The sequence below is a fragment of the Hyperoodon ampullatus genome (assembly GCF_949752795.1).
Source record: "Hyperoodon ampullatus genome assembly, chromosome: 19".
Classification (NCBI taxonomy): domain Eukaryota; kingdom Metazoa; phylum Chordata; class Mammalia; order Artiodactyla; family Ziphiidae; genus Hyperoodon; species Hyperoodon ampullatus.
This window is the reverse complement of record NC_136932.1, coordinates 4,086,057-4,106,337: the sequence shown is the minus strand read 5'-3', so window position 1 is coordinate 4,106,337 and position 20,281 is coordinate 4,086,057. Positions and strand designations below refer to the sequence as shown.

General features: G+C 58.7%; 3 protein-coding genes across 3 annotated transcripts; 1 reads left to right on the top strand and 2 right to left on the bottom strand.

Annotated features, from left to right (window-relative positions):
* Positions 1-456: 456 nt before the first annotated feature.
* Positions 457-4,707, top strand: LRRC46 (leucine rich repeat containing 46; the record flags this gene model as incomplete). Its single annotated transcript, XM_079724910.1, has 8 exons — positions 457-466; positions 562-667; positions 1,989-2,097; positions 2,940-2,986; positions 3,273-3,382; positions 3,572-3,641; positions 3,941-4,089; positions 4,337-4,707. 8 exons carry the CDS (start codon positions 457-459, stop codon positions 4,705-4,707), a joined length of 972 nt encoding a protein of 323 aa, XP_079581036.1.
* Positions 4,708-5,294: 587 nt separating this feature from the next.
* SCRN2 (secernin 2) lies at positions 5,295-8,501 on the bottom strand. The gene is made up of 7 exons (XM_079725708.1): positions 8,313-8,501; positions 7,828-8,009; positions 7,034-7,233; positions 6,374-6,589; positions 6,112-6,277; positions 5,836-6,016; positions 5,295-5,606 (listed from the first exon to the last, which is right to left on the bottom strand). The coding sequence occupies exons 1-7, from the start codon at positions 8,484-8,486 to the stop codon at positions 5,448-5,450; spliced, it is 1,278 nt and encodes a 425-aa protein (XP_079581834.1). The 5' UTR covers positions 8,487-8,501; the 3' UTR covers positions 5,295-5,447.
* Positions 8,502-15,496: 6,995 nt separating this feature from the next.
* SP6 (Sp6 transcription factor) lies at positions 15,497-16,624 on the bottom strand (the record flags this gene model as incomplete). Its single annotated transcript, XM_079725209.1, has 1 exon — positions 15,497-16,624. The coding sequence occupies one exon, from the start codon at positions 16,622-16,624 to the stop codon at positions 15,497-15,499; it is 1,128 nt and encodes a 375-aa protein (XP_079581335.1).
* Between the last annotated feature and the right edge of the window lie 3,657 nt (positions 16,625-20,281).

Sequence of the window (20,281 nt, the reverse complement as noted above, 5' to 3'; positions counted from 1 at the left end):
TAGCGAAACGGAAGGAGCTAAGGATTGTGGGTAGTCCCAGGGCCGGAAGCGGAGGGCGGAGCCGCCGGCTGGAGCAGCAACATGAATGCGCCGAGCCCGCACCGGCGAGCCCGCCCTCCCGGATGACCCATCTGGCGTCCAGTCTCCTAGCAACGACGCTAGACTCCTCCAACCGCTCTTTCCATCCGCACGCGCCACCATCTACCTACAAGCCCCCTGTAGGCGGCCAGTAAAGCCCCTATACACCCCTCAAACTCCAGACCCTCCACTTCGATTTACTTTCGTCTTCTCTGCCACCCCAACAATTTGCTCTGAATCAACCCCTTTCCTTTGTCCCCCAATTCTCTGAGCTTCTCTCTCCTCATACCATCCTGGGTTCCTCCATTCCCAGGGGCTGTCCAAGCTGCTCCGCTCCTCTTCGTTCCAATCCCTCCCCAAGCCAGCAGCTTTTAGATCATGCCTGGAGGTGAGTAGGGAGGTGGGATGTCGGGTAGAACAACTGACTAACAGGAGAGTCAGGCCTCCAAGAATAAGGAAATGTAACAATTGGACTCTTCACAGCTAAGCCTGCCCAGAGTCCAGAGGAAGGCGGTGTGTGCATTACTGAAGCCCTTATCACTAAGCGGAACTTGGCCCTCCCTGAGGATGACGACCTGTCAGAGAAGATGTGAGTGCATGGGAGGGGAAAGGGGTGCTGGAAGATTGAAACACACAGGATGACCAGTCTCCTGAGCTCTACTGATTTGTCAACTTATCTTTCTTTGTCCCTCTCTTAACTCCACACAGTCAGTCAGTGGCAATGTCCAACTTATTCTCCCTCCTTAAAAATCATTCTATTTCTTTTTCACCATGCCCACTCAATAGCTTTAAGTCAGGGTCTTAAATAAGTCATCACCTCTCAACAAACTCCTAGTTAGTCTCTCTACCCCCAGTCCAGGCACCCTATACTGTTGCCAAAGTGATCCTTTTAAATGACAAATCTGATAGAACCTGACTCCCTGGTACCTCCAGAATAAAATCCAAACACCTTAGCCTGAGTTGACCTCTGCTGCCTTTTCAGCCTTATTTCTTGCCACTCTCCATAAGTCTGTGATTTCTCTAAGACCCCGTATTCTCACATCTTAGCACCTTACTACTCAGAGTGGTGCTGGGACAAGTGGGAAGCATCTGCATCACCTAGGAGCTTGTTAGAAATGAAGAGTCTCAGGCCCACCTACTGAATCAGAATCTGAACTTTAACAAGACCCCCTAAGGGATTCATGGGTACATTAAAGTTCAAGAAAGTCTGGATTCGCACATACTATACCTTCTGCTTGAAATGCCTTCTCCTCATCCCCTCTCACCTTCCTCGCTAACTCCTACTCATATGTCACCTCCTCCAGGAAGCATTCCCTGAACACCCCAGTCTGAATTCAGTGTATAATCCATGGAATTCCTTAGTCCCTTGCACATGCCTCTGTCATCCACTTGTCATAGACGTTCGGCCAGCTTCCCTAGTAGTGATGGGCAGGGACTCTCTCATTTGTCTCTGATGGGCACTTAGTAAATGTTTGGGGATTAATGAACGGGTGGGTGGAACAAGTGATCTTCCCTCCGTGGACCACTCAGAAGGGAGGTGAGGAAGGATCTTCCTGCAGAGATTGTCTCCTCTCTGTCCCAGCCCCTGCCTCCCCTACCCAAGCTGGCTGGAGGAAGTCTTCCCCTGCCCCTGCAGGAACCAAAAGCTGCCATCACCCAGTTTCCCAGTCCAAGGACCCTTACTCACCTCTCACTCTTATCCCTCCCAGTGCTACTGACAGATACCCAGGTCTCCAAGTCAACCCAGGTTCCCCGATCTAGACCCCGCCTCATGAGTCAAGCAGGTGTCCCTGACATCTGATCAGTCACTGAGCCATCCACCCCCTCCTTGAAACACCCTCCCCTCCATCTTCCTCCTAAGAGACCACAGAAGTGGCACTGTTAGCCAACCCTGCTGACCGTTTGCCCAGGTTCCACACGCTTGCTGAACTGCAGACTGTCCGCCTGGACCGGGAGGGAATTACCACTATCAGGAACCTAGAGGGCCTCCAGAATCTTCACAGCCTCTATCTGCAAGGGGTAACTTCCTGCCTCCTGCCCTTACTCCTCCCTGTGGAGAGGACTCCATCCCCTGTGGGCCATGCCTGTCTACTCTGAAAGGAGCCAACCAGGTCATCTTGCCCATTTACTGGTGTTCAGACAGGCAGACCTTCATAGAAACTGTTTCCAGATCAGTCAGGAATTATCTTGAGTTGAAAGACCAATCCACCCAAAAGAGATGCTGACCATGCTCTTGAGTCACTGTTTTTCTGTCAGACAGTTCTCTTGTTCGAGAAGTCCTTCTTGGTGTCTGCCCTAAATCTCTCATGTTATATAGCTCAAGCCCATTTCCTGTTTTGAAGAAAAGGAAGAAGGAACCACGAGATTCCTCAGCATCCTTCAGAACCTTGAAGGCTTTTTGGTGGTGGTGGTAGTGGGGGTGGGTGGTTGGTTGATCTCCAGCCTCCCTCAGGTTGAATATACCCAGATCCCTTAACCTTCCCCCACAGAAACTTGACAGACCAAAGTAGTATAGGTACACTGTCCCCTCCATGTGTGTAATCCACCACCAAAGCCCTTTCCCTTTCCCTGTTTCCCCTTGGTTTCCTTCTCTGATGTCCAGGTCACTCTTTGGTTGTGGGGTGATCAGGGTACTTAAATCAAGTTTAGCCCAGCCCCAAGTTTATGCCCTCAACCATCCACCTGGAGAAAGCAAATCATCCCAAGGTAGTGACAACCAGTTCAAGAAGTGGGGTGATCATTCCCAAAGTGCCAGATCTCCAGCCTCAAGAATAGACATGGTCTTGGGTCCTTGTCCCTTTAAAAGGCCCCCCATTCAGCTGACCTCAGTTTGGTTTCCCCAACTCGGTTTCCTCCTGCAGAATAAGATCGAGCGAATTGAGAACCTGGCCTGCATTCCCTCCCTACGGTACGTGGTGCCAGGGCTCAGGCCGGGTCGGGGGAGGGAAGAAGAGGGAGGGTGAAGGGGAGGAACCTGGTAATACCCCAGAGAACTGGCTCAGATCTCCCCAAGCCCAGCTGCTGGTCAGCCGAGGACCCTGCAAGCCTAGCTCTGCTTCCCTCACCCCAGAAGGCCGTGTGTGCCCACTCATCATCGGGCTGCCTAGCCAGGGGGCCCCGGACGCCTGGTGCCCCCGTCCCCCGCTTCAGCTGTTCTGTGATTCAGCTGTCTCTCCCCCTCCCTTCCCCTACAGCTTCCTGTCTCTGGCAGGAAACCGAATCAGGCAGGTGGAAAACCTCCGCGACCTCCCACACCTCCAGTTTCTGGACCTTTCTGAGAACCTGATAGAAACACTGAAGCTGGGTAGGAACGCCCTTGCCCTGACTCATGGAATAAGTCCCGGTGGTGCCCTCCCTCCTCTCTGCTCTCCCTCCCCGTGCTTGCATTATCGGCACATCCTCCGGGGCTCTGGGGGGCTGTGCCAAGAGGCAGTGGCTTTAGAGAGGAAGGTGGGTGTGAGAACCTCATTATTCCTCTCTGTGCTGTGTGCAGATGAATTCCCCGAGAGCCTTCTCATCCTCAACCTGACTGGGAACAGCTGCACCAACCAGGATAGCTACAGGTGAGGAGGAAGTGAAGGTGGGAAGAGAGGGGTGACGGCCTGCACACCTGGGGGCACCGTCCCTGGCACCTTCTCCACCCTCACTCCAGCTCGAGTTGGCCCCCTTTGGCCTTCCCACCCCCCAAAACTCCACTTGGGGCCTGCCCTCAGCTGGTTGGCCTGACCACAGGCCTATGTTCCAGCTCGAGAACACCTCCCCTCCTGGTGTGGTTGCTGTGGCTTGTGTCTGTGCATCCTCCCAGGCTCCACGCCCAGGCGTGCCCTCCTGGGTGGTAGCCTCTGTTCTTTCTGCCCTGCAGGAAGCTGGTGACAGAAGCCCTGCCACTGCTCCTGGACCTAGACGGGCAGCCTGTGGCAGAGCGCTGGACCTCGGACGAGGAGGATGAAGCCTCAAGCGATGAGGACGAGGAGTTCCCAGAGCTGAGAGGCCCGTTCTGCTCAGAGCGAGGTGACCCTGCTTTCCAAGGCTTGCAGCCTCCCCAGAGCACACCCCTGCCTGCCCTGTGGGATCTGGGAGAAGCTAAGACAGCGGAGGTGTCTGGGGAGGTGGTCCCAGGGCCAGACCGGTCTGGGCATGCAGGTGACTCGTCCTCCCCACCCCATCTTAGGCTCCTCCCATTAGGGACGGGAGGGGAGAGTTTGTTCCTGCTAAGCCCGGGGCTCCGTCCACCACCCACTGTCCTGGCCCCTCACAGGCTTCCTCAAGGAGCTGGAGCAGGAGATGAGCAGGCACCGGGAGCACAGGCAGCAGACAGCCCTGCTGGAGCACCTACTGAGGGTGGAGATGCGGCCCGCCCTCACCGACCTCCCACTGCTGCCAGGGGCGCCCATGGCCGGGGACAGCAGCCCTTCCGTCACTCCCAGGCAAGGGAAGGAGACATCCCCGGAGCCCGTCTCCTTGCCACAAGCCTCCTCTGCCACCAAGAAACCATGCCTTCTGGCTTCCAGGAGCCAGCAAAGCACTGTTCAGGCAGGGAAGGGGGCCAGAGCGGCCGCAGCCGCCAAGGCCTCGCCGGCTGGGGCCCCCAGCACGACCAAAACTGTGACCAAAAGAATCAAGAAGTGAAGCGCAGCCCATCGCTACCAGCAAAGCCCCAGGAACACGGAGGAACGAGGAGTGGAGTGGGTCTCCCCTCCCCCTCAGAGCCCTCGCCTGTGGCAGGAGCCTGCCCCCAATAAAGTATCTCCAGGCCTCGCATGTGTCTTCCGTGTCACTTGGGAGAATCTCAGGGGAAGCTGTCAGTAAAAGCACCCAGAAACAGTGGCAGGAATACAGAGCCTGATTCTAAAGAATAGGGTCTTGCAGGAACTACCCAAGGGACTGGCACCCCGTCTCAGGCCATCTCGCGGTGCACACATCTCACCGCCCCCCCTAGGGAGTGCCCTTCCGAGGTCCAAGTCAAGGACCAAAAAGCCGTGGTTCTAACCCTCCCCACGTAGCAGCCACCTGCTGTGCCAGGCATGCATGCTCCTCCGTGTACACACACCCACGCGCCTGGGGGCCACCTCCTCTCCCCACAGGGCCCCCCAAGACCTTCACCAAGTCAGAAGAACGCACCGCCCAGCAAGGCACCCAGAGGCCCTGCAGCCACCTCAGGGCTGCCCTTTTGCCCTCTCTCGGCTCTCCCACGCCCACTGGCCCTGGACACTGAATGAGGAAATAGAACACATTTATTAAGGAAAAGGCTGACCTGGCCACTCAGAACAAGGCGGAGGCGGTGAAGGGTTTGCTCTCTCCCTCTACCCCAGGGGTCCTGTGCCCACTGCAGCCCGCTGCACCCCAGGCCAAGCCGGGAGGAGCCGGGCTCAGGCATATGCCCGGCTCTCCTTCTCCACAAAGGCCTGGAAGAGGCCGCCCAGCTCCTGGGGGAGTGGGGCCCGCTCCCTGGCCAGCAGCCTCCGCACAGCCTCCAGGCCTTCCTGCTCCAGGTCCCGCTGCTTCTGCCGGAGCTGCTGCCCCCGATCCTGCCCGGGAAAGGTAGCGCTTAGTCCCTGGGACCGGCTTCCCTCCGGAAGGGGGGCGTGGCTGCCGCCTCACAGAAGCAGGAGAAAGCCCAGAGCACGCAACGTTCTCCTGGAAGCTGGCTTTGAAGGGAGACACTCCTCTCCCCAGCTCTGCCGTCTTTCCTCCACTCCCAGGTCCCCTCACGTTTCCAGAGTCCCGGATGGGGGTGGGGGATTCCCTGGGGGTTACCTGCTCACTCTCCATCAGCCCCAGGGCCACCTGGTGTCCGCGGTACAGGGCGTGCCGGCGATCCACCCGAGTCTGGAATCGAGGCAGGCTCCGAACAGGGTCCTGTGCTCCAAAAGTGGGGGACAGCACCTGGGGGACCTGGGCCGCTCCCACACCGAAGATGAAAGGTTTGAACACTGACCTGATGGGACAGGGACGGAAGGATTGAAGGCCATCGCACCCGTCCGTCTCCCCTGCCTGGCCCGTTCTCCCCAGCCGCCTTCCCCATGCTCTCACCGGGACGGGTCTGGCGTGGCAGTGAGGAAGTGGACGCAGGGCTGTGTGGGGTCCTGGGGCAGCACGGACACCATGCTGGCCGTGGTGCGGAAGCCTCCGGAGTCCATACAGATGCCACTCTCCTTGCTCCTGAGGATGCCCATCATCGCCTCTGCCGTGATGCCCCCTGCCAGGGCAGAAGGGGGCCCTCCGGCCTCAGACTAAGCCCCGTGAAGCTGTGGGAGGGGAGGGAGGCCGGCCCCCACCCCATCCACTCACTGACCTTGCTGTTGCTGCAGCAGCTCCCGCCCGGCCCGGAAGCGGGCCTTGGCAGCCTCCATGCGCACAGGCTGCTGGGTCAGGGAGAAGATCTGGGCAAAGTCAAAGGCACCCTGCCCACCCCACCAGCCCTGGGCCCGGGCGTGGGGCCGGAGCTCAGGGTGTTCTGCTGAGATGTCCGTGCCGATGCTCAGCTGGTTGGAGATGTTGCGGGCCCCCTCTGCGGAGGAGACAGGGAGCCGCTCGTTTATCGTTAAGCCCCTGTCCTGTGCCAGGCTTTCAGCTAGGTGCTGAGAACACAGTGGTGAAGGGAACAGACAACCCTCGTGGAGGGGGAGACAGACAAACCGATCACAGAAATAACGGTGAGCTTGCAGCTGTGGTGAGCATCAAGAAGAGGAACCTGCTTGCGTTTAAGGGAGAAACCTGGCCACCAGGAAGTCCAGGAAGGCTCCCCAGAGGAAGCGGCAGGGTGGAGCACAAGAGGACTCAACCAAGTGAGGGGCGAGGATAAGTTCCTGAGGGGACTCATTTCCCATCTCCCTGCATGCCCCCACCACCCGAGACATTTGCTCCTGGATCGGGCCTTCCCTGCCCCCAGCACTGTTCCCACCCCAAAAGGGGAACACCTCTGGGAGGCAGGCCCCAGCGCCAGGCCCCTCACCCTGGATCCTCTGCGCAGCCCACAGCCTCCCCGCCGTCTCCAGCACCCATGCCTCAGTCCGGTCGGCCAGCAGGAAGGTGTTGTGGTAGCAGAATGGCGTGGGGTCCTCCCGGCAGCTGCCCCCCTGCCCGTAGCGCTCCAGCAAGCCTGTGATCACGTGCAAGGCCTCCTGGGCTGAGCTGCCCCGTTCTAAAGCCAGCCTGGCACAAAGAGAGTCCAGGGGACAGAGGGCGATGGGGTATCAGTGGCTGGTGGCAGAACTTCAGTGGACAGAAGAGGCCCAGAGAGGTTTGGTGACAGGCCCAAGTCACAGAGAAAATCGGCCAACATTGGTTGTATTAAGCACATATAGGCCAGTGGTTTTCAAGCTGTGCTCTAAGGGGTTCATGAAAAGGTCTGAAACATATTCTTGGAGAAAGAAGTGCCCTGAGCCCTCCAACCTCTTCAATCAGAGCTGCTCCATGTTTAGTGATTTTACAAATCAAAATTCTCCCTGAGATTTCATTTGAAAAAAACGTTACTTCTACTGAAAAAAATTTTAAACCACTGTCCTATTTCTGGGCCAGCAGAAGCCCAGAGATGGCCACAGTTGGGAGCTCCTTACCAGACTGTGGAGATGGGGCCAAGAGAGGGGCGGGGCAGGGGCAGCCTCCCTGGAGATGATGACAAAGTGGGCAGAAAGGGGGAGGCGCTTGGGAACCAGGCTTGGGGGCAGGGCAGGGAGGATGGCCTGGGTCAGTACTCAGCCCCAGATTTCTGGTGTATTGAGGGGATGAGGGAGGCAGGGTCCACACCTGAGTAAATCCATGCCCAGCAGGGCTTCCCCTGTCCCAACTGGCTCCTTGGTCCACACCGCCTCGTTGCCAATGCAGACACCATGCTCATTGGCGCCCATCTCAGCCCCCCACAGCCAAGAAGGGCGGCTCAGGATTGCAGCATGGGTCTTTGACACCTGTTCCACCTCAATGTAGGTGCACTGGAGATAAGGGAGGAGAAAGGGAGAGTCCACTCAGAAAGGAGGAGGTACCTATAAAGTGGTGGCACTTATGCCCATCACCTTACACAGCCCTTCGTGGAAGGTCTTATTCCCATTTTACAGGTGAGGGAACTGAGGTCGACAGAGCCTAAATAATAGGTTAGGTCCCGGTCGGTAGACTCAAAGCTCATGCTCATTTCACCACATCTGGCAGCTTCCCGGGTGGGGCGAGCAGAGGAGGAAGGTCTTAGAAGAATGCTTAGTTCTGCCACAACTCCCAGCACCCTATAAGGCCTAACCCACCTGGAGCCGGCTCCCAGGGACGTGAGTGCCTGCCGGTACAAACACCACCTCCTGCACCTCTTCCCGGGGCCGGTCAGAGTTCTTGGCAAAGATCACAGCTGGGATGGCCGAGGCCGGGGGCACCGAGACAAAGCAGTCGCAGAAACAAGGGGTGTCAGGGCTCCACGATGCCATCTGCGGAGAGGTGGAGATGAGTGTGTCCCTCTCGTGCCACCTCTCCATTATCCTGAGCGGGGCGCAGTCCTAGGGAGCCCTTCTCCCAACACGTGCAGACACTCAGGGAAGACACTGCCGTCGGGTTTTGGACGCTCAGCACCGCACGCACACTCAATGCCCGGCGTGCGCGACGGAGACGCCCACTCTCTCTCCAGGCTCCAGGCTTGGGAGTCAGCAGACGGGCGCAGGCCGCATGCTCCGAGGGCCGTGCTCCACCAGAAGTCCTGACCCTTCAGGGCAGTCGCGGGAGCGTCTCCCTCGCTGTCCCACCCCTCTCCGAGAGTCGCACACCACTCTCCTGTCTGCCAGTTTCTCGCTTCCCCAATACTGTATGCTCCTCACCCTCTCTCCCTCCAGGACCCGCAGCCTAGTCCTGAGCGCCACTGCCTCCGCTTCGGGTAAGGTCGGTCTCAAGGGGCGGAGGCTCCTAAATGACCTGGAAGGCTTTGGGCCTGGGGGCGGAGTCGGAATCGAGCACTTGCAGTTCCTTGGTTTTCCACCAGAGCGCGCGCCAGCACCACTTCTTGGAGCGAGGCGGCCTTCGGAGTCCTGCTGGCTGCCTGCCGTACCCCGCGCGCAGCTTTCAGGCCAGATAAAGGCTGCGACGAATGCACTAGCTCCTCCAATGGGGTCACGGTCGGGAGAGGGAGCTGGAGGGTGGAAAGGAGCCCCCGTGAAAGGGGAGGAAAGAAAAACTTGGCTGATTTGTTAGAGAACGGGGAATGCTAGGGCATCCGGAGATGACGGAAGAACTTCAGCTACTTGTGACCCGGTTTGAATTACAAAGGTACAACGCCGGGCTGGTGCCCCCTCCCCCGCATCCTCTCTCTGCCCTGTCCCTCCTACTCCTCCCCATCTCCCACCTCCCACTCCCCAACCCCTCGGAAATAAGATCTAGAAGAGTGGTCACACAGGAATAAAGACGCAGACGTAGAGAATGGACTTGAGGACACGGGGAGGGCTTGAAGGGTAAGCTGGGACGAAGTGAGAGAGTGGCGTGGACATATATACACTACCAAATGTAAAATTGGTAGCTAGTGGGAAGCAGCCGCATAGCACAGCATAGCACAGGGAGATCAGCTCAGTGCTTTGTGTCCACCTAAAGGGGTGGGATGGGGAGGGTGGGAGGGAGACGCAAAGGAGATATGGGGATATATGTATACATATAGCTGATTCACCTTGTTATACAGCAGCAACTAACACAACATTGTAAAGCAATTATACTCCAATACAGATGCTAAAAAAAAAAAAAAAAAAAAAAAGAGTGGTCACAGGTCAGGAGGTGTAGGAATAATTTAATGCATTTTTTTTAAGGCACATAGGCACAAAATCCATCCGACCTCCAAAAGGCCAATTCTGCCCCACAGTGCTCAAACTCACTGGAGGTTAGCTTTGAAAGGAAATTTGGAAATTTCTAGTCCAAAGATTTGGAACTGAAACAGCAAAGGAGAAAGCCTGGCCAAGGGGGCACATATCCATGTGGAGGTAGACTCCGAGCCCAAATGTTCTGCTTCCCAGGTCATTTTCCTCTATAAACCATCTCCATAACCAGCATTTAAGCTAATGCATCTCACACCCTTTTGCTCTACGGAGCCCTCCAGGAAAGGGGGGAGGGGAGACACTGCAGATTATATACTTCTCCCACATCCACCCTGCCAAACAATCAGGGCTGCTGCTCGGAGCCCTGGCCACAGCATCCCAGCCTGTGGTCACTCCTGGGATGGGAATGAAGCCTGAGGTCGAGGTTTCCCCAGGAGGCAGGCTGCGGGCAGGTGTGCTGGGTGATGGCCGGGGGGAAACCTGCCAGATAAGGCTGTTGGGACATCTGAAATCTGAGATATTTTCTGATTGCCTCTAGATAAACAAGAATGACTCCCAAGAGGGTGCTGTCTCCAGGGAGATGGACTTCACTTTCAGAAAGGGGACTGCCACTTGCACAGAAGGTTGACCTAGAAGCTGGGCTGGAGGCAGAGGAGATCACTACCCGGAACTGTGCAGACTGGCATCTCATCCTGCTCCTGCTAGGACACAGCTCCGCGGGGCTCTCCGGGCAGGTCACCTTACCTGCCAGGGCCTCAGTTCCTCCAGTAGCAAATGAAGGCATTGGACTAGATCAGTGGTTCTCAGCCGTGGTTGGTATGAGGAGGGATTAGTTTTCAACGACGCAACTCCCATTGCACAACCCAATATAATACTTTGCTTCTCAAAGTGTCCACCGATTGCCAGCATCAGCGTTATCTGGAAGCTTGTTAAAAATGCAGAGTCTCAGGCCCCACCTCAAACCTACTGAATAGGAATCTGCATGTTAACAAGACCCCCAGGTGTAACGTTTGAGAAGCGCTGCTCTACTGCACCCCCAAGGGACATAATTGGGTGGGATGTTGGGGAGTGAATTGGAACATCTGGAAAAACTCCATGGGTGCCCCTAATATGCCCTCTACCGGGTGGGAGCAACTGGACTATTTGGTGCCTGAGATTCTTTTCAAACCTACACTGCTCAGATGCTGAGCAGTCAGACTCGCAAGGATTAATGGGAGGTGAAGGCTGCTTCTGGTGTGATGTATGGGGTGGGGGTCGGGAGGTTGCCATTGGACGTCATTCCAGAAGCAAACATCAAGACTGTGTGGTGATAAACGTGTGAGTCCCCGAGGTGACTGGCCTGAAAGCCGGTTCACCTCCTGAACTTCCCCAGCTGCCCGCTGGGGGGCAGGACCGGGCAGAACAGCACAGCCCCAGGCTGCAGTCCCCAGGCTGCAGGTTCCTCGGTCACTTTCCCATTCCTGACTTCACTCAACCACCCTAGAGGGATTCTATTCCCACTTCCACAGGAGAAGGGAGGGTGGCTCACAGACGTTGCCCACAGGGCCAGCCCAGGTGTTTTGATTTCCCAAACTCCTTCTCAGTCCCTCCAGGACTGTCCTGCCAGGGGTGCCAGAACTGAGGGGTCAGAGGTGGCCTCGGGCTCCATTGGGGTGGGGGAGTGGCGGCAGCCAGGCAGCACTGCCGTCAGAGCGAGCAAGTGAGCGTCAGAGCCCCACCAAAGGCCCCCGATAAGAATGCAGGTCAGGGCTTCCCTGTTGGCGCAGTGGTTGAGAGTCCGCCTGCCGATGCAGGGGACGCGGGTTCGTGCCCCGGTCCGGGAAGATCCCACGTGCCGCGGAGCGGCTGGGCCCGTGAGCCATGGCCGCTGAGCCTGCGCGTCCGTCCGGAGCCTGTGCTCCGCAACGGGAGAGGCCGCAACAGAGAGAGGCGGAAGGAGCTGCAAGGGGAGGAGGGGCGGTCCCAGCCCTGCCCAGACAGGCCCAGCCGGCCCCACAGCTGCCCTTGTGTCCCTGGGGCCAGCAATGGGGAGAGCAGGAGAGGACTCGCCAGACTCCTGGGGTCTAAGTGCCCCAGAACCAGGAAGACAAAAGAGGAGCCCCAGGGAGCGGGGGGGGCCTGAGGTCACCGTAACTTGCCTGTCCCCCCTCCACCCAGGCGGACAGAGACAGACGTTTGGCCCCTCAGCTGGTCTGCTTTCCTCTGTGACCCCTAAATCATTCTGACGCCCCCATTTAAGAAACTTTGTGACCCCAGACTCTCCCAAACAAGTGGTGGAATGGGCCAGCCTGGGTACCAGATTCGGCTCTGAGAAATGAGGTTAGGGTTAGAGTGGGGGAAATAGGAATCCCACTGGGGTAGATGATAACTGTGGCCAAGACGTAGGATGGAAAAAGGTGAAAGAACGTAACAACCTACGCTGCCCCCTCGGAGCCCAAAACGGATCCTGTGTCAACGTTCCTAGGTTTGGGGCTCTGGAGCCATGAGGCTTTTACTCATCTGATGTGTATTAGGCACCAACTGCGCACCGGGCGTTTGAGCAGCCTGGGGAAGTGTGCATTTGTGCATATCCGGGGGTTCCCGATGGGTCCAGTGAGGAACTTCTGTGCACACCGTGGTTGCGTAACTGTGGCAGGTCTCTAGCTGGGAGTTGCACTAGGAACCTTTCCCTCGTGCTTTTCAGCTGGGTGGGAGCCCATCAGATAACCTGGCTGCCTTTCTTCACCTTGTCCCTGATAGGGATCATCCTGGGTGAAGAAATCGCTCTCAGTCACCCCCACCTCTCTGAGCCAGAAGGCCTGACTGACAGGCACACACCCACGGGGGTGGGGTGAGGGGCCCAAGGGGCTGGCCATCTGTGGGAAGGCAGGGAACCGGCATTCTTGGCAGGGGAGGCGAAAGAGGGGGCTTCCATGTGGAAGAGGAAGGAAATATCTAGAACCTTTTCATCTCCACAGGAGAAGACCAGGGACGGACAGTCAGCCCAGCTAGCAACCCCGAGGGAGCGCCACCTCCTTCTGCATCAACAACCTCCGGGCAGGATCAGACCCTTCAATCAGCTCAGCTCTGCCCCCAAACAAAGGGAGGTGAGGCTGCCCAGGGCTGCAGGATCAAAGAGAAGTGTCCACCCCACCCCGCAGCCAGCCTGGTCCTTGCTGCTGAGACACCATGAGTCAAAAAGGAAACCGGAGCTGGAAGACAAATGAAGCAGTGATGTGGTTGATGACTTTATTATGGCATAAAAAACACAGGCTGTTTCTTCCTCCTCCTCCCCCCCAAAATGGGTTCACAGCACTTCAAGAAAAAAAAATCCTACATTTCTCCTCTAGGGGGCTGCCTAGAAGGGGGCAGACAGCCAAGCAACCTAGATCTATAAAAGAGGGGAGCAGAAGAACACCTATCCAAAGCCCTCACCAGCACACCTTAGAGCTCGGGGCCTCCACGGGGGGAATATCCGCGCTGTCCTCTCCCCAGCACACATTTGGGAGTTCCCCTGAGGACGGTCACTGGGAAAGGCTGTCCTAGTGGCAAAGGGGGAGGTGGCTGGTTTCCTCAGAGGGAGGAAAACGGCATCTCACACCCACAGCGCCCTCCCTCACTCCCCCTCATCCACCTGGCCAGGCAACCTGCAGGCACTGCCAACTCTCTTCTGCCCCCAGCCCTCTCAGCAAGGAAAGGGACCTCTGGTCGGATTAGCAGGAGGTAGGGGAAGAGGGAGCATAAAGAAACGACATTACTTCTTAACGTACCCCAGGCCCACGCGTCCTTCAGGGAGAGTCACCCCATCCCTCTTAAGAAGGGCTCTCTTCTACACAAACATATTCCCACCCGGATCCCAGCCCCACTTCCCAATAGCACCCAGTCCTTGGACTGATATCCCCAAGGAAGGAAGAGATGCTGTGGGCCTAGGCTCCAGGACCTCGGCTGGGGTGAACAAGATGGGGTCTCCCTGGCTGGAGACCCCAGGCTCAGTAGAGAAACACACACACACACAGAAACACACACATACATAGGTACACACAACATGAACACACATGTCCTAATATTAAATAAAATACCCTTTGCTTATAACTTAAAAACTCAATACACAACTAATCCTTGCACAGGGCTCTGGGTGGAGAAAGAAAGGCAGGGAAACGGGAGGTCGGGGGGAATCTTAAGGCCTCTACCTGGAGCCTGGGAAAGCCCACTAGTTCCAGGCTCCTGTGGCCTGTCGGTCCCTGCCCCCATCAGCTTTTTTCCTTTTGCCTGGCTCAGCCTCTTCTGGCTTCCCCCCTCCCCACGTTCCCCACTCCAGGATCACCATCAGGATGTATTTCTAGCATCTAAAGAAGGGAACAGGGACAGTGGACATCACCTCAGAAGGCAGGCCCCTTCCAGTGACAGGACAACTTCCTCATATGGACGGGGGGGGGAGCCCCACAAGACGTGAGATGGGGAGGAGCCTCCTAACACACTCTACAGGAGGGGCAAGGCTCGTAGGCAGCACGAAAGGGGAGGGTCGAGCTAAAGAAAGAGTGGGGCTTAGCTTCTCTGCAAGCAGATGGCCAGGCAGGGACAGAGTCCTGCGCTCTGAGCAGGAACCGCTGGAGGTCCCTCTGCTGGGACAACCCCACCTACCCTCACCCAACCGAGGGAACCCTCTTCCTTCCATCCCTAAGGGGAGGGCAAATGCCAGGCACCAAGGGTGAGGAGCTACATCAGTTCTGGAGCAAGGGCTCTTGGCTGCCTTGAAGGCCTGCCTGGGGTGACAGGTGAGAGTGGACTACTGAACTTTACTTTTATAAAGACCAAGAGTTAAGGACTGAATCAGAGTTAGAGAGGGAAGGGCTTAGTTCCACTCCCTGACCAAATCCCTTTCTCTCATTTTAGAGGAGACTTCCTTGCTCAAGCTCCACATTTAGCTCCCACCTCCACATCTAGCTCCCTCCTCCACCCCACAGTTCTGGCTGGAAGCTGTCGCCCATTCTGGCGCTCTTCCCTTCTTCCCTCGTGGCTCCATCAGACGGGGTCTGGAAGGCTTAATAAGGAGGCACATCAGAGACTTTATTTCTGCGGTGACAACCCTCCCAGCCAGAGAGAAACTCCTCCCTTAGGGGAACCCCCAGCCTCTGCTACCCCATCTCAGCTCTCCCTCCGGAAACCCCGGGGTAAAGCACTCTAAAGGGGATGAAAGGGACCCGGGCTGCAGCGCGGCTCCAGAGGCCCTTTTATGTCCGGGTTCCCAGGCGCTAACGACGTGTCCAGACAACTACCCCGAGCGCCCGGGGCGGCCCCACTCCGCTCTGCTCCGGGGACGCGCCGTATCCTCCAACCTATCCCCTCGGCCCTCCAGCCACCGTAAGGGTAGTCCACCCCAACCCCCCAGCCCCGGGGCGTGAGTGAAAGAGCGAGGAAGGGGAGAACTGATGGGCATGCGCAGCTCCTCCCCGCCCAGTCAAACGCGTCCGTCCTGTCCAGCCCCAGAGACTATGAAACCCCTAGCGACCCGGCTCCCGGACCCCCGCACCACTTTCCCTCCCTCTCAATAAATAACCACCTTCTCTTACTCAAGCCACCCCCACAAGGGCATCAGGCCAGAGGGCTCTCTTCTGATGGCCCCAGGGGAGACCAACGGGGAGGCGGGACGGGGAGGCGGGACGAGGAGCTCAGTTGGAGGCAGCCGTACTGCCCTCGGCCTCGCGCTTGCCTTTGCCCCCGGGGGGCTCCGCTCCGCCGGCCTTGCCCTCTCCCGCCGCCGCCCCGGCAGCCTCCTCTTTGGCGCCCTCGTGGGTTTTCATGTGTTTGGCCAGGTGGTCGCTGCGCATGAAGACTCGGCTGCAAACTGCGCAGGGGAACTTCTTGGTGCCGGTGTGGGTCTGGAGGTGGCGCTGCAGCTCGTCGGAGCGCGTGAAGCGCTTGCCGCAGAAGAGCCAGTTGCACACGAAGGGGCGGTCGCCGCTGTGCCAGCGCAGGTGTGCCTTCAGGTGCGATGTCTTGGCATAGGCTTTCCCACAGCCCGGGATGTGGCAATTGTGCAAATGCTTCTTCTTGCCCCCATCGGGCCCGCACGGAGCCCCCAGTCGCTCCGCCTCCAGGCAGTTGGGGCAGCGGCACACGGTCTGGCCTGAGCTGCGGGGCACTGACCGCCGGGAGCCTTTGGGCCGGGCCGCCCCATCCAGACTGGTATCCAGGCCCTGGGATTCCGGGGCGGCCGCTTCCAAGGCCTTCGCCCCGTCGGGAGGCCCGAGGAGGTGCTGCCCTCCGGCGGCTGGGAGGAGATGGTGCGGGTGTGGGTGGGGCGGCTGGGCACAAAGCTGGTGGTCTCCGACGTAGCCCTCCAAGCCAGCCTGAAGCGCCCCGGGGTGGCCAGGTGAGGTCAGCGCGCCCTGCGTGTGGGGGAGGTCCATCCAGCTGGTGCCCGGATGAAGGTCCCACCAAGAGCCATCCTCGGTGCCTGGGTGTGTCGGCCGGAACCACGATTCGTAATGGTGTGACATGTCCGGCTGCAGGAGCTTGGAAAAGGGTCCCGGGGCCAAGGGACTGTCGCTTTCCAGATCCTCGCAGGTTACCCGAGAGGAGGCCCCCGGCAGCTCATAGCCCTGTGAGAAGTCCACCTCTGGGCCCAGCGGGAGGCTCTGCAGCTCTCCAGGCTGCAGCGGGGAGGGGTAGTCCCCGGCCTCCGGGCTCGTGTGGCCCTGGTATGTTTGGAGAGGCTGCAGGTCGAGGCGCGGCGGGGAGGCGGGAGGCGCGTCCGAGTGCTGGCTGCCCAGAGAGCCGCAGACGGCGGTTAGCATTGCCGGGATCCGGGGTGGGGTGGGGGACAGGGATGGTCAAGGGCACCTCAGGTGGGACCTAAAGGAGAAAAAGATGAGGTAAAATGAGGAAAGTAACCGTCTCATTTCCCGTCCTAGCCCAGTTCCCTTCCCCGTCAAATGCTTCTTTCCCATCCCCAGGTGAAAAAGAGGAAGGCATGTCTGGGTGGGGACTAAAGGTCAGTTAAGAGAACTTGGGAGTGCTAGGAAGGGTTGAGGGTGTGAGGTGCAGAGGATGGTGGAAGTCTACCTTGTGCTGGGTGATCCCTCCTATAGGACCCAGCTCATCCTGGAAGTTGGGCTGGTCCCAGGCAAGTAGGTCAGTCGGATACAACTAGAGTACAGTGCTGGAACCATTGTAGCTGCCCAGCCCAGTGGGAGGGGCAGTGGCATTGCCCCATAACCCCTGCCCCCATGCCCGCCCACCCGCAGATCTGCTGCCAGCCCAAATGGAGAATCTAGGCCTATCTCAGCTTCCCCAGTTTAACTCAGGACACAGTTGGGGAGAGGGAGGTGGTCTAACCCAAAGCTTAAAGTGACCTGACTTCCCGAAGCCCAGAGCAGGTTCTGAGGTTTTGGAAAAAGAGCTCTCCTTCCATCCCTGAGGCATGCTCAGTGAAGAAGAGCCTTTCACTGCTCTCCACCACTCACCCCAGCTCCCTGCCTGGCGGGGTTGCCTCAGCCCCACCAAACCCACTCCCATGCCCCTTTCCCTCTGGCAGGGACTTCAGCTCCCTGGGGTGCAACTGCAGTGCCGGTTTCCAGGAGACTTCTCCCCGCCAGAGAAACTAAGCCCCCCTCCCTGTCCTGACCTACACCAGTGCCCAGCCCGCTTTCTGGCTGCTACCCCTGCCGTCCTCCAATCTAGGGGAGACCAGATGTGAAGCTCGGAGGGGTCAGCCAGAGAAGAGCTTACCAGCACGCTCAGGAAGATAAAATTGCCACCCCCTTAAGGGATTCAGGGACAGAGCGGGGGAAGCAACAGGAAAAGCCAGAATCACACAGAAATTAAGAGGAAGAATTACCCAAAGAGATTACATAGGGGGTGCATTCTAGGCCTGGATCATTTTTAGGAGCTCTCCAGATGATTCTAACATGCAGCCAAGTGTTGAGAACTACTGCTCCAGGCCAGTTCTCTTATTTTAGAGAAGAGAAAACTGAGGCCATATTTGGAGAAGTCACTTGGAAAAAAATTTATTCATTCAGTCAGTAAATATGTACTGTATATACCTCTGTGAACCAGAGGTATATACAGTATAGTCCTGGTCTGTTTCTCTTTCCCTAAACCACCGGGAACCTAAAGAACCCCCCACCCCTCTCTGGACCACATACCTGTTGCTTGAAGTTCCCCCTCGTCTCACCACCTCTCCCTAAGGTCTGGGAGCCCTGCCGTGATGCCTGGAGTATGTGGGTTTGGGTGCCTGAGCCTTCTCTGATGATGGGGGAGGAGACACAGTGGTTTAGGGCAGGGACTTTTCCTTCCTAAATCAGGATTCGGATGACCCTACCACCTTCTGCTTCTGGGACCAGGGAGGTCGCCCTGGTGGTCTGGGAGAGGGAGGGAGAGGGGGATTGGGGCGCCTACTCAGGCTCCTGCTGCCTCACCACAAGAAAGGAACAGGGAGAAGCGGCAGGAATGGAGCCTCAGGCCCAGGCGGGGCAGCCCAGCAGGGGCTGGGCGGGAGCAGAGAGGCCTGGGACCCTAATAGCTTTTGGCGCCTGGGAACGGCCCCAGGGGTTGGGGGCGGGGGGTGGGGGGAGGCTAACGATCCAGGCTCCAGAGTGGCCTCTCCCGCCACAGGGCCAGGGAGCCCGATCCTGGGATGCACTCGCCTGCTACCGAGATCTCGGGAAGGGAGACAGCCGGGCGCGTACCCCTGCGTGCCGCTCCCCAAGGCGGGAAGGCTGGTAGAGACACCCTCCTTCCCCCTTCCGCCGGCTGCCTCTCCCATCACCGGTGCTCAGGTGGTCAGGACTTCTGTACTCCCGGTCCTCAGGGGTCCAATCCTCCAGTTGTCCCAGTCGCTCCAGTTTCCCCAGTCTCCAGCCTCGCCCGTCCGCCCCGTTTTCACTCCGCCGGGGCTCTAAGCCCCTCGGATTCTTTAAGACCACCTCCCCCGAGGCCAGAGGAGGCTGTAGCGCGTTCCGGGCGCGTCTTTCCGAGACGATCCCCGATGCGCGCACCCCTCGCCGCCCGGACCCGGGCTCCTACCTCGAGGCTGCGCTCGGGCGCCTGGCACGGCAGGCTGGCGCCCTCCCAACGGGCGCTCTCCAGCGGCGAGGGGCAGGAGCCGAGGGCGAGAGGCAGGAGCCGAGGGCGAGAGGGGGCCGCAACAAGACCCGGCGGCTGGCGGCGGCGGCGGGGCGGAGAGAGGCGGCGGGAGGGCGGAGGGCGGAGGGCGGGCGGGAGCCGGCGAGCGAGCGAGCGAGGACAGCTCCGCCCGTGACTCACCGCGCTCTCTGCCTTCATCCTCGGCCCTGCGCTCCTTTTTCCCGAATTCGCGGCCCCGCCCACCTCACCTGTGGCCGCCTTTAACCCTTGAGGGCTCTGCCGCACCAGAGGCCGAGCCGGGCCGGGCCAGCGGGGAGGGTCGGGCGGAGGGAATCGCTATCTAGGTGGCACCCTGCCCCCTCCCTCGCTCCTCCCTGGCCCCCGCACTGCTGGGGCGAGGGGCCTGGGCGGAGTGTTTCCCAGGATCCGGGGCCCGCCCCGTCGGGTGGAAAACTGCCCTCGAGCTGTCTCGGTTTGGCGGGCACCCAGGACTCTGACCCTGCGGGAATGGAGGAGGGGGCGGGTCCTGGGGGTGACACCGAGTCAACCTAGGGCGCCGTTTGCCTCCACGGCCCTCCACCCACCCGCCCCAGTCGGGCAGCGCTGCCCCAGAACTGAGAGAAAAGAAGGAAACAGGATTGAGCGCCAAGGATGTGTCCGGTCTACCCCCCAGACCTAGGCCGTGAGAAGCGGGTCTTGGCCGCTGCCCCCCTTCACCCTTCCTCCCGCCGCTTCCTTCCACCACCAGCACCTTCCCCGGTCCTTTCTCTCTCTCTTGCTGCCCGGCTCTCTTTCTCCGGCCACTCACCTTTTTTTGAGTAACCTCCTCCTCTCCTCTTCCCATCCGTCTGGCCCGTCTCTACCTGCGCCTCAGCCCTCACTCTCCATCTACCCTTGGGCAGCAACCCCAGCGCCTCCCAGGTCCGCCTCTCCAATACACCCGAGCTCTCTTTGGTCCCAGAGGTGCTCAGCCTACGCCCTGCGCCCGAGGAGCCACCCTCGCCCCCGCGCGCCCCCGCGCGCCCCCGGCTCTGAAAGCTGGGGCAGGCGCCGGGACAGCCCTGGAAAGGACACTTCTGCAAAGATTTGCGCCACCCCTTGCCACCATTCCTTCCCGATTCTCATCTGAATGTCTAAACCCAAGGTTCATAATTTTGGGGAAGGGTCTTGGATTCCTTTGAGAAAAACAAATGCACGTACACAGTGCAACCCTTTGCAACACAGTGCAGAATTTCAGGGCGTTTGCGGCGCCCACCTAAAAACTTCTCTCAAGATCAGAGTTGGTTGAGATATCCAGCGCGGTGGGTAGGGGTGTTCCCCTCTCTTCCCCCGCCAGGAATGGCCTGTGCGACCGGGTACGAAACTCC

What these genes read in the sequence shown, in the direction of transcription:
- SCRN2 (XM_079725708.1), bottom strand. Translation starts at nt 8,486, where the DNA reads ATGGCATCGTGGAGCCCTGACACCCCTTGTTTCTGCGACTGCTTTGTC. An exon ending in GGCTGCGCAGAGGATCCAGG is followed by an intron (nt 6,590 to 7,033) that starts GTGAGGGGCCTG and finishes TCTCCTCCGCAG; the next exon opens with AGGGGGCCCGCAACATCTCC. An exon ending in GGCTGATGGAGAGTGAGCAG is followed by an intron (nt 5,607 to 5,835) that starts GTAACCCCCAGG and finishes TTTCCCGGGCAG; the next exon opens with GATCGGGGGCAGCAGCTCCG.